Consider the following 12,398-nt stretch of genomic DNA (forward strand, 5'->3'; position numbering starts at 1 on the left):
TTATTAATCTAAGGCGATTTGTGAGCCTTTTGGATGGGACAGTGGTAAACACCGAAAACTAGGAATTATTGTTATGTGCCTTGTAGGCAGGGGGATATATTTTAATGTAACGCAGGCAGCCCTAGCAGCTTGGCAGTCCTACAGCCCCGAGTTTGCTAGTGCGTGCAGAAGTCGCCTATGTTTACTGAGCTTAAAAATATGTATGGTAGAAAGTAATAACGTGGCCAGATTTCAAAAGACTATTTGGAAGCATCTTTTATGCTTCTGTAGGTACGCTGGGTATGCTTGCAAAGTCGCTTTGCAGAATTTCTTTGTAGTATGTGGATTCTTTTGTGAATGTGGTCTGGATCTGTTAATAGCTAATGACTGCTTTCAGTAATTAAAATAACAGTCTTGTTTGCATTTTGATAGCTTGAGTATATGTAGACTATAGCGAACTATATTTGCAAGGATTTTTTACTGACGTACAGAGAGTTGCAATATGTAATTTTTTTATTGAAATTGTAACGTAAGAATAATTCCCTTTAAGTGACTGATTCTTAGTGGAATTAGCTAATCTAACGAAATGGACGAAGAACCCGAAAGAGCAAAACGTTGGGAAGGTGGCTATGAGCGGACGTGGTAAATAAAATACATAGTGTTATGTCCCTTTTAATGTTTTATGCTTATTTGCAATGGACGATTAATTTGGTGTGAAACTCCTTAACTTTGTTCTTTTAAAATTTCTATTTGTTATTTTAGCCACATCTCTTTTATAGACTCTTTGTGCATCTGTGTGTCAGTGAATTGTTGGCCCTACGCATAGTTATTATGTAAAAGTTACATGACGAATGCATTGTATTGTCGTTAAGTTGATAGCAGTTATAATAGTGTCTGGGGTTGTTGTACAGGGAGGTGCTCAAGGAGGATGAGACTGGATCACTTAAGGCTACAGTGGAGGACATCGTTTTCAAGGCCAAAAGGAAGAGGTGGGTAGATAGAGGGATTTATTGCCAAACACTGTCTGGTTGACCATCTAGTAAGGCAGTCATCTGCCCTCATTTTTACATAGAATAGAATAGAATGGATTAGATATTTATTGTCATTGTTTTCTAAAAACACAGCAAAATACCATTTAGCAGCTCTGACAACACGTGACAACACACGCGGTAGTATGTTTTAAGGGGCCAGTACATGAACACACGCTGGGGGGTATTAACAGAATAAAAAAAAAAAACGAAGATTAAGTTAGTTAGAGGTTCTGAATGTCAATTTTGATTAATTTTTCATTAATTGCTCAGCCCAACACTGAAGTACTAGGAGGATTATTCTGTATATAGTATGTACTGCATACAGTTTACTGTGCTGACTTAATTTCTTGATGAACATTTGGAAAATGCTCACTTGTTCTGACTTCCTTGCCTGCCTTTCATGTTTTTTTTTCCTTAGAGTTTTTCAGAGCTATGGACAAGTGCGACTGGGGATGGTGAGCGGCAGTTTGGTCATGTTCAGTTCAACCCTACACTTTACACATCCTTAATTAAATTTACACTGTTCGTCTGAGTGTATCTGGCATGATTGTCTTGTTTAGAGTTCTGAAAAATGTATTGAATCTAGAGAAATGTACTGATAAATGTGGGTGGTTTTTTGTGCTTCAGATGCGCCACATGTTTGTGGTGATTGATACTTCAAGGACGATGGAGGACCAGGACCTCAAGCCCAGCAGACTAACCTCAACTCTAAAGGTGCCTGCATTGCACTGTACATTCACTGTGTAGCATTTTAGACATTGTTTTCTTACCGCTGATTTCTGTTCACCCACAGCTGATGGAATACTTTGTTGATGAATACTTTGATCAGAATCCCATCAGTCAGGTACATGTTTTGAAAAGACATTGTAATTTACGTACAGAGCGCACTGGAGTGTCAAACGTCACAATGTTATGCACATTTTCAGATAGGGATCATCACTACCAGGAACAAGAGGGCTGAGAAACTGACAGATCTGGCTGGTAGGTGCAATGTTGGTCTGTTCACTGCACCTGAATGTGTTAGAACACTTAGCTTATTTTTGTCCATAGTAGGACATAAACATACGATCAAAATTCTTTTGCACAGTGAAACCTTTTGTTGTTGAATATTGTTGTAATGTTGTTACTTTTAGTAGTTAATACTAAATGTCTCAAACATGAACAGAGATGTGTTTGCTCTGAAAATATGGTTGTGTTGACAGGTAACCCGAAGAAGCACATTTCTGCCTTAAAAAAAGCCGTGGACACCCCTTGCGCTGGGGAACCTTCCCTCTACAACTCCCTGAACCTGGCCATGCAGACGCTCAAGTACGTCAAGGTTCAGCCTGGTTTTGGTTTGTGACCCATGTTCATGATCTCTGACGGTGTCATCAGCCCATACTAGTTTTAGAGGCTGGAGCTGCAAGAGTGACTTTTACTGGGTTTGAGTCCTGCTTTTCTCCTGTAGACACATGCCCGGTCACACAAGTAGGGAAGTGCTTGTAATTTTCAGCAGTCTCACCACCTGCGATCCAGCCAACATCTATGAGTTGATCAAGGCAAGTGCTTTGTCTGTTTTTCATTTAAAAAGTTGTGCTGTAAAGGTCACAGAGTCACTGTGACGAGAATTAGGATAAAATGTTTTTAAGGGAGGGATTTACTAATTTCAAGGCTATGCTCCTGGTCAGGGGTCGAACATATTTCAGGGGAGGGTTAAAATCTGTATTTTTACTACATAGCTCCATGCCTGTCGGAGTCAGCTTATAGTTAAGGATGCCACAGTTGCAAAGCTGTGGATTCAAATCTCTGAATACGCACTTTTTTTAATTTTTCATAATTGTGCTAAGAACTTGGCAAGCTTTTGCAATTTTAATGAATAAACAAGTGAGGAGGATAAAAGCAAATAAGAAATGGCACTAAAAGATTTAATCATCTATTGTATGGATATGTTTTGGATTTCATGGAGAGGGTATTGAGCAAAAAGCAAGTGATTTGTCAGCATAAATTATGTCAACACCACCAGCTCTGTTGGTGGACAGTAACAAGATCTGTTTGGGTAGTTTATTTTGGATGAATTTTCAACTCATTTTTTTGTTTTATAAATACCACAATATTTATTGTAAAAAAAATCACGTGAAGATACTGTGCAGCCCTTCGACATATGATATTCTGTATCTGCTTTGTGTGAACAGAGTTATTCTCCCTGTGATGGGTAGGTGGGTAAAAAGCACTACTGCCTTTCCTAGACACTAAAGGGGCTGAAGGTTCGGGTGTCTGTGATCGGGCTGTCAGCAGAGGTGCGGGTCTGCACTATCCTGACACGGGAGACAGGAGGTGATTATCTATGTTTGTTTGGCTCTCTTTGCTAGTGATTCTCTTTAAATAGTATGCATTGTATGATTGTATTAGCACTTTTAATTATAATTTAATACTTTGATACATTTCATCATGTTTAATTTTCCTTCCTTGTTCCTGTCCCTAGGAACTTACCATGTGATTCTGGATGAGAGTCACTTCCGTGAGCTTCTGACGTTCCACGTTAAGCCACCACCTGCCAGCTCCTCCTCTGAGTGCTCTCTTATTCGCATGGGTACGTCAGAGCCCCTGGAGGCCCACCACCATCATGAATCATGGGTCTTCCATTGCCAGCTGATACTCTAGACCAGGGGTCACCAACATGGGCACCAGGACACCCCCAAGGACCACATGAATCGCCTGCGGACCTGTTTTTAAAATAGCACATCTCACCAGTGAGCAGCGTCTAAAATTTAATTTTATCCTGCTGCTATTATTTTTTATTCACATTTGAATTTATATAGAATTGAAAATGGCAATATCTAAAAAAAAAAGCTTTTAAAACATTTTTATTATACATGACATTTAGATAAATTTAGGAGGGCGTTTCAAACTGGTAGCCCTTCGTATGGCTCAGAAACCATGACGTACCTCTCAGTTTCAAAAACGTTGGTGACCCCTGCTCGACAGATGGTGTAACATTGCCATTCTTTGACTCTAGTTTCCTTTTTAAAGGGGCAGTTCACTCCAAAACTGAAAAGAGATATGTTTTAGATTGGCTTTAGTACTATCTATCTATGTAGGCTGTTCTGCTGGGATTTGGCTAGTTTTGGAGATATCAGCCGTAAAAATATCTGAACTATTTTCTTCTACCGAACTCCACACAGCAATCGTATCAATGCACAGAAGATATCGCCCGGGTGCTCGTATGTTCTGCGTAGTGATACGATTGGTGTGTGGAGTTTGGTAGAGGAAAATAGTTCAGACATTAAGCTGCTCACTACTAAGTCTGTGGATTATCATGAGTAACCGGGTCATGATTTCTCGTAAGAGACGTCGTCGTATTTTTCTAGTGTATCTTTTGACGCTTTAATCACTGCAGAAAAAATGTCATTTGGTCAAGTTTATGTTCGAGGGAAGAATGAGATGTACTGCCCCTATAAATTACTTTGTGAAATGTCTCTGGAGGGGGATGGTAGTCTTTCTTTATTTATTTGTTATTTGTTAAGTTTCACTCTACGTGATGCAGTGCCAATTAGGAAACACTCTCTTCTTTTACCAGGATTCCCCCAACATACCATAGCTTCTGTGTCTGATCAGGATTCCAAACCTTCCTTTAGTATGTCGTGAGTATTCATTCAGTTGGTTTTCATATTTGCTGTTGTATTAATTGATTCTATTTTTGTTTGTTCCTTTATTCATTGAAATGTTCATTTGTTTGTTTATTCATTCTTTCATTCATTAATCCAAACACCAAATCTGTTTAATATTCCTGTCAGGTTGTTAAATGCATTGAAATTTGTGAAATAACAGTATTGACTGAAGAGAGTACACCACTAAAGACCAGCCAGATTTTCCACTATCCTCCTTATATACACTGCTCAAAAATATTAAAGGAACACTTTGAAAACACATGACATATCAATGGGGAAAAAAATCATGCTGGATATCTATACTGAGGTAGACTGGGTAATGTGTTTGGAGCAAAAGGATGCCACGTCGTTTGATGGAAATGAAATTATCAAACAGAGGGCTGAATTCAAAGATACCCCGAAAATCAAAGTGAAAAATGATGCGGCAGGCTAGTCCATTTTGCCGAAATTTTCATTGCTCAACTCAAAATCGTACTCAGTAGTTTGTATGTCCCCCACATGCTTTTGGGCATGCCAGACGTCGGGACATGCTCCTACTGAGATGACAGATGGTGTCTTGGGGGATCTCCTCCCAGATCTGGACCAGGGCATTACTGAGCTCCTGGACAGTCTGAGCTGTGACCTGGTGGAATCGAATGGACCGAAACATAATGTCCCAGAGGTATTCTATAGGATTTAGGTCAGGCGAGCGTGGGGGGCAGCCAATGGTATCAATTCCTTCAACGAAAAACGTCAGTGGCCTCCACCTGTTAAACCATTCCTGTTTTGGGGGTCGTCTCATTGTTGCCCCTCTATTGCACCAGTTGTTAATTTCATTAAGATCAAAGCAGCTGAAAATGATAAACAACCCCCTCTGCTACTTAACTGACCAGATCAATATCCCAGAAGTTTAATTGACTTGATACTCTGATTAAAAAGTGTTCCTTTCATTTTTTGGAGCAGTGTATTTTTACAGGCAGATTCTACATTTCGTCAATAGGGGATGCTAAGTCAGTAGGATTCAAGTCTACATCTTTCCGGGACTAATGAAGATGACGCATCTCTTTACAGGCACCTTGATGGCAACAGTGGTCCTGGCTTGACCCTGGGGGGATACTACTGCCCTCAGTGCCGTGCAAAGTACACGGAGCTGCCTGTGGAGTGCAAGGTCTGCGGTACGTCTAGAGGCTGGGATGAAAGGCAACTGCTATCCTTTCAGAGGATGTGGCTGTGTGGATATAACTCCATCCATCCATCCATATCTATTTTCCAGTATAGGGTATCCCTGGAAGTACAGGGCACAAGAAGAGGGGAAACCTGTACAAGATGCTAGTCCATTGCAGTATAATATTTTATAAAATCTTTAAATATAATACTAGCAAGTGATGGTCCAATTGGTTGCATCGAATTATTTTATAAGCCAGTTCTAAAGCTCCGATATCAAATTGTGGACTCAAATCTGTGATGAGTAAAACAACATATCTATATCTTCTTGTAGTTCATAATTTAAATGAAATAATGTGCCGTTGAGCCTCGATTACCCTGTACATTGTCTCAGAAGAGACAGGAGCAGTGTGGGGGTCACAGTTATCAAACTGGCTTAGAAGTGCTTGCACCTGGGCGGCTCGGTCAGGAATGTGACATTACCGGGGTATCCTCTCCCCGCAGGTCTGACTTTGGTTTCAGCCCCTCACCTGGCCAGATCATTTCATCACCTCTTCCCAATGGATGCATTTCAAGAGATGCCCCTGGAGGATGTCCAAGGGGAAAGGTACAGTCAGCTTATGTCACTTCAGTAATACTCATGTTAATCACACACACTTACTGATGATCTTCTTTTTCTTTATGACTAATTGTTCACTCGTTTTAGGTTCTGTCAAGCATGCCAAGGGGAACTGAAGGACAAAAGTGTAATTATTATACCTTTTTCTACATCATTATGGAAGGTCTGCACGCCCTGCACTGAATTCAGTCGATTGCTTGACAGTGTACTTCTGCATATTTCTCTGTGCTCCACAGGTGTATACATGTCCGGCTTGCAGCAGTGCGTTCTGTGTGGAGTGTGACCTGTTTGTCCACGACACTCTGCATTGCTGCCCCTGCTGTATACATAACCAGAGTGCACCATGAGCCCAGGAAAGCAGAAGCATTTAACTAAAACCACGGAAGCAAAAACCTGAGTTGGGCTGCGGCGTCATTCCTGTGTACCTCAGTCAGCGGACCAACGGCATTGAATTTTCCCCCCAAAACAACCTTGTTCATTTATTTTTCTTTTCTTTTAACTGATTACCTATATGGTTTTTTTCCTTTTCAGCATATGCTGTCATGGAATATTACTGATGCTACAAAATGAAAACATCTCGACTTGGGTCATTTTTTTCTTTTTTCTGTCTTTTTACTGGTCCTTCCTAAAATGGCTTCATATTTACTGTATAAATACTGCCTCCACTTGTGGAAAAAGTCATACTGCCAGTGATCATTGATTTATATGTATACACCTTTTGTTAAAAACAAATGAAACTGTCGTTGAGACTTGCAAGGTGTAAAAATTAACATATTTCTATGAATAAAATGTTGATTGAACATTCTTTTTGGATGATTGTATGTTATATTTTTTGACAGTGTTAGTATTACATCTGCAGATGTATGTATGTATGTATACTGTCACACATACAGTACCTGTGTGTATGTGTATATATTGCTACGTTTTATGCTTGAAATGCAGCAGAAATTTCTTTTTCTCATAATAGCTGGTATTTAATGATGTAACTTTTACATTTTTAAACATCTTTTTATGACCCGTTATTGTACTTGGCCTTATGAAACCCAGGTCATTCATGCTTTATTTTTGTTTGCTGTGAAGAATATACTTTTAATGTAGCTTTTTAATTATAAATTGTACTTCTGTATTTTGACAACAGACCATCGCACAGAAAAAGTTCAGATGCATTCATAAGTAAAATGTCTTGACTTTTCCAGTTATGAGCTTACTAATGCACCATAGAACTTGTCTCCTGTATTAACGTCATACCAGGTTCCTTTAGCCCGGTAGCGTTGAAAAATGAAAAATGGTTGAAAAATGGTACCTGGTGTGTCTGGGACATCCACACACAGTGCTTTTCACTAGGGGAAAGGTGGGCATGTTCTGCTGGCTGTTCTGGAGCACTTTCTGAACATAGCAGTGCCCTTTCAGTCTCCTTTAACTTTATCTTAAACAATTCCCACAGCAAAATAATTATCCACCGCATAGGTGCTTGCGTTTGTTGTCTCTGAAAAGACATCAGTAACATGATTATTGTATGTTTGGATATTGCAAGTACTCTGTAGTTAAGATAAAACTTAGTAAAAAATCCCTGGATGTTTCTATGAACATTGGGTTGACCTGGATGAGTGACGAAGAGTAAGATACAGGTAACTTTTTGTTAGCAGACAACTCCAATGATGAAAATTTATTGTCATATTTATTAAGTACAGGATGTAGTAAAATACAATGAAAATTTTATTTATCTCTTCACAGCCTGACAATAAGTAGAAGCACCAAGTAGCAACAATGAAGACGTACATAAATACAATGCAAGAACTAATGAGCAAATCATGCAGATTTCAGATGGGTTTTTGCCAGTATACCAGGGACAGCATGATGCTTTTTGTCCTGCTTGATTGTGACTCAGCCAACGCCTTTGATGGTTCGTCATACGTCGGATGTGATGATGGACAGGGACACGTTGGACTGACAGATCTCCAGCCATCTTAAGTCTCACGTTTAGTAGTTTGAAGCACAATCAAAAGCTTTCAGCTTAACGTTATCTGCCAACAGGAAAAGTGTCCAGAGGCACTGGGTCACAAAACTGCTAATCGAGGCAGTGCCTGTAGTGGACCATACTGTGCTGGCCACAAAACCATGGCAGTACAGTGTTCAAATTCTGCTTAATAGTGATGATACAGGAGCAGTTTTAGCATTGTTCAGACTAGTAAGTATACGAGTAGGCTACATTTTATTATTGGATTTCATCCATGTGTTGAATAGCTTTGACAACACAGTGCTGGTTTCCATGGATCCAGGCAAAGACCAGTAGGTGGTGATACTGTAAATAATACAAGTTGGTAAATGTTTACAGATTATATAAAATCATGAGTGTAACACCTGCCACCAGCTAACATCCCTTGACACCATGCCCAGCCAGACCAGATCTGAATATTAGACGCACTTGTTGCATATCTCCCAAATAGCCTAAGGCCACTTCAATATCATAAAATATTTGTTAGCATCCTCTTTGCTGAACTGATGACCTTTAATGTGTCTGAAATAGCATCTGGTTCCGGGGTTCTTTCCTGTTTTTTCATTGTGCCCTGCAATGGGATGCCACCCCATCCTGGAATGTTCCCTGTTTGGTACCTGTAACCTCCAAGATGTGCTCTGGACCCCCTGTGACCCTGAGCGGGGCAAGCACTTCTAGGAAATAAATGGATGAATATTAAAGGTAAAATATCTACAAATTGGAACATTCAACATATATACGAATTATCCAAAATTATCCCTCTTGACTATGTCACTGTGGGCGAAGTTTGTGTGTTGAGTTTGGTGCATCTTTTGCATGTTCGACAGTGCAGTATGCTTGGTCTCTCTATGAATCTGAATAGAGAAATTAGCTTTGATACCATCTGATAAAAACAGCTTAATGCAGCATGTCCACTAGTAGGGAGAAACTGAGTGAAGCTCAGAACATCACTGGAAAAGATTCAAAGTGGTATATTGTTCAAGAGCCAGTTAGTGATGATGTACCCAATATCTTTGTACTGCGCTAAGCCCCAAGTCAACAGCTACTAATAAAAAAGCATTTATAATTATATAAATCATTTAATGTCAGTCCTTTTCCTGGCATGGCCTTCAGATATGCATGCTTTTTGAAAAGCAATGGAAAGTGTTTGCACCAACATACTGATGACCTTCAGTCATCCTGATGTCATTGGCTAAAAGCTGGCAGGAAACTCAATAATAAAGACATTAGTATTTTTTTCAGTCACGGTGTCCTCCCCCCATGCAGAGTCCAACTCAGCAACTACAGACATGGACAAATTTGTTGGTACCCTCATTGAAACTGTGCTTCATTTCTCCTGAAAAGTGATTCAATTAAAAGCTATTGTCTAATGTATACCTGCATGGCTTTTGTATATGATAGAGTAAACAAATAAAATGATTTTTGTTCGTTTTACAAAGATGCTAAAATAGTATGGACAGATTTGTTGGTTCCCCTAAAGAGACTCTCTTTGCATTATAGTCTTTTGCATTATAGTTAGAATAATTTTTTCACCACACTGAACATGAACCAGAGAAAGCAAAGGAGAGAGCTGTCTGAGGAGCTCAGAAAGATGATTAAAGATAACCATGTTAAAGGTATAGCCTATAAGACCATCTCCAAGCAGCTTCATGTTCCTGTGACCACAGCTGCCAATATTATTAAAAAGCATAAGGTTCATGGGACTGTAGCCAACCTCCCTGGACGTGGACACAAGAGGAAATGCAACCCCAGGTGGTCAGAAGGACAGTGCGGATGGTAGAGAAAGAGTCAAGGAAACCATCCAAAACCATTCAAGCTGAGCTCCAAGGTCAAGGTTCGTCACTTTCTGATCGCAGCATCCGTCGCATTTCAAACAATAATGGGCTCCATGGAAGAAGATCCAGCAGGGCTCCACTGTTGACAGAAGAACTTAAAAAAGCCAGAGTGGAATTTGCCAAAATGCACGTTGACAAGTCCCAAGTTTCTGAGACAATGTGACAAAACTGGAGCTTTTTGGCCAGTCACATGATCTTAATCCTATAATATCTGAAAACTGCAGTGTGGAGACGCCACCCATCAAACCTGAGATAGCTTGAGCAGTTTTCTCAGGAAGAGTGGGCCAAACTACCTGCTGGCAAATGGAGGGGTTTCATTGTGAAGTACAGAGATCGCTTGTTTTGCTGCAAAAAAGTGGTGCTACAAAATATTAAACTAAGGCTCTTATCCATCCTATTTCTTTTCCATGCCATTTTCATTCATTTAATTTGTATAAAAAAATCAACTGAATCAAAAGCAGTCTGATTTGTAGTAATTATGGAATAAACAGTAAACATTTGTCAGTTTCATGTTATTTCGGAGATGATTGTGGGTTTTTTTTTTTTTTTTTTGTAAAAAGGTGCCAACAAATTTGTCCACGTCTGTAGGGGTGGTTGGTTAATAGTTCTGCTCGACACTCAAATGAAGAGACCAAAACACACAACCTCAAGCCAGATGACCCAGTAACTATAAACTTTTTGTCTAGGGTGCTCTGGTACCATGCACACTTATGAACATCCTTCTGTTCAGAGCAGGTCTTTGTTAGAATAACTCGCCACTCAGGTTTAGATCCAGGAGACTGTTTTTCCTAGTTTGTTTGGCTTCTCCTTCACAGACCTGTTTGCCAAGGAATCCATATCAGAGTCTTAAACCAAACACAGGACACTTGAGAATAGTTCCTTAAACTGAAATACACAAGCCAAGGTCCCCTGCTATTCGCGGTCAAAGCCAATGAACAATAAAGCTTATATTCGCTTTCTCCATTACCACGGCCATCAACTCGCATTTTAATTTAAATTCAGTTTAGTTAAATAACTAAATATAAACATAAGCATATGTGTGTAGGTGTGTGTTAGAAATACAGAAATGTTAAAATTAATCATAAAGATTCAGGAATGAGGGGGCGGCATGGTGGTGCAGTGGTTAGCACTGTCGCCTCACACCTCTGGGACCCGGGTTCGAGTCTACGCCTGGGTCACATGTGTGCGGAGTTTGCATGTTCTCCCCGTGTCGTCGTGGGGTTTCCTCCGGGTACTCCGGTTTCCCCCCACAGTCCAAAAACATGCTGAGGCTAATTGGAGTTGCTGAATTGCCCATAGGTGTGCATGTGTGAGTGAATGGTGTGTGAGTGTGCCCTGCAATGGGCTGGCCCCCCATCCTGGGTTGTTCCCTGCCTCGTGCCCATTGATTCCGGGATAGGCTCCGGACCCCCCGCGACCCAATAGGATAAGCGGTTTGGAAAATGGATGGATGGATGGATTCAGGAATGCTTATACAACAGCAGTAATATATTGAATCATATTTACTGGCAATATTCATTTTTATGTTCAATTTGACTACATTAATTCACCCAGAGATTTCCAAGTGCTTTCAATGTGGCAATACAAGCACCTTACTTGATTGTCTTCATATTTGTCCTTTTCTTGGTGGCCTCCAAAATGGTGTGTTTCAGAGTCTTGTTCAAAGTGAACAAGATCCTGAAATCTGACATTCAGCTTGAACATTTACCTTGAAAATCTAATCGCAATATATGCATCTGTCTTTTATGGTGCCTATAAAAAGTTCAAGGTGTTGTATGTTTGACCTTTTTCCTCCGTTAGCAGGAACACATGATCAAATTCATAAGAAAAGACTATGTCTGGCAACTTATACATATCTGTCTAGAGTAAACAAAACTGTAGTAATCCCCTGGTAACTGTTGAAATTGTTCTACAAAATCTAAAGATTAAAATATCTGAAAGAGAAAATATTCATCATTTTCATAAGGACATATCTTGCTGTAATGTCAGCGCAGCGAGATAGGGTTAGGAAACATGCTTTTAAAAGCCCAAATCACAGCTAACACAGCAGCGGCTTGGACAGGGAAAGTAACCAATAGACACATCAAACACTGTCAGGGGGATTACAAGCACACTGCAGTGGGGGGGCACTATGTTACACTATGTAAG

At 40.0% G+C, this 12,398-nt stretch overlaps 1 protein-coding gene across 4 annotated transcripts; it reads left to right on the forward strand.

Annotated features, from left to right (window-relative positions):
- The first annotated feature begins 102 nt into the window (after nucleotides 1–102).
- On the forward strand, nucleotides 103–7,224 carry LOC125718086 (general transcription factor IIH subunit 2). Of its 4 annotated transcripts, none has more exons than XM_048991622.1 (16): nucleotides 104–270; nucleotides 530–621; nucleotides 891–968; nucleotides 1,429–1,465; nucleotides 1,638–1,724; nucleotides 1,804–1,854; nucleotides 1,937–1,991; nucleotides 2,213–2,318; nucleotides 2,458–2,548; nucleotides 3,236–3,323; nucleotides 3,472–3,579; nucleotides 4,567–4,630; nucleotides 5,708–5,811; nucleotides 6,305–6,407; nucleotides 6,507–6,546; nucleotides 6,656–7,224. In XM_048991622.1, exons 2-16 carry the CDS (start codon nucleotides 566–568, stop codon nucleotides 6,764–6,766), a joined length of 1,179 nt encoding a protein of 392 aa, XP_048847579.1. In that variant the 5' UTR covers nucleotides 104–270; nucleotides 530–565; the 3' UTR covers nucleotides 6,767–7,224. The 4 variants fall into 4 exon arrangements, with proteins under 4 accessions (XP_048847571.1, XP_048847579.1, XP_048847586.1 ...); XM_048991629.1 differs by having other exon boundaries at nucleotides 104–266; XM_048991634.1 differs by having other exon boundaries at nucleotides 108–158.
- The last annotated feature ends 5,174 nt before the right edge of the window (nucleotides 7,225–12,398 follow it).

This window comes from Brienomyrus brachyistius, chromosome 2 (genome assembly GCF_023856365.1).
Source record: "Brienomyrus brachyistius isolate T26 chromosome 2, BBRACH_0.4, whole genome shotgun sequence".
Taxonomy (NCBI): Eukaryota; Metazoa; Chordata; class Actinopteri; order Osteoglossiformes; family Mormyridae; genus Brienomyrus; species Brienomyrus brachyistius.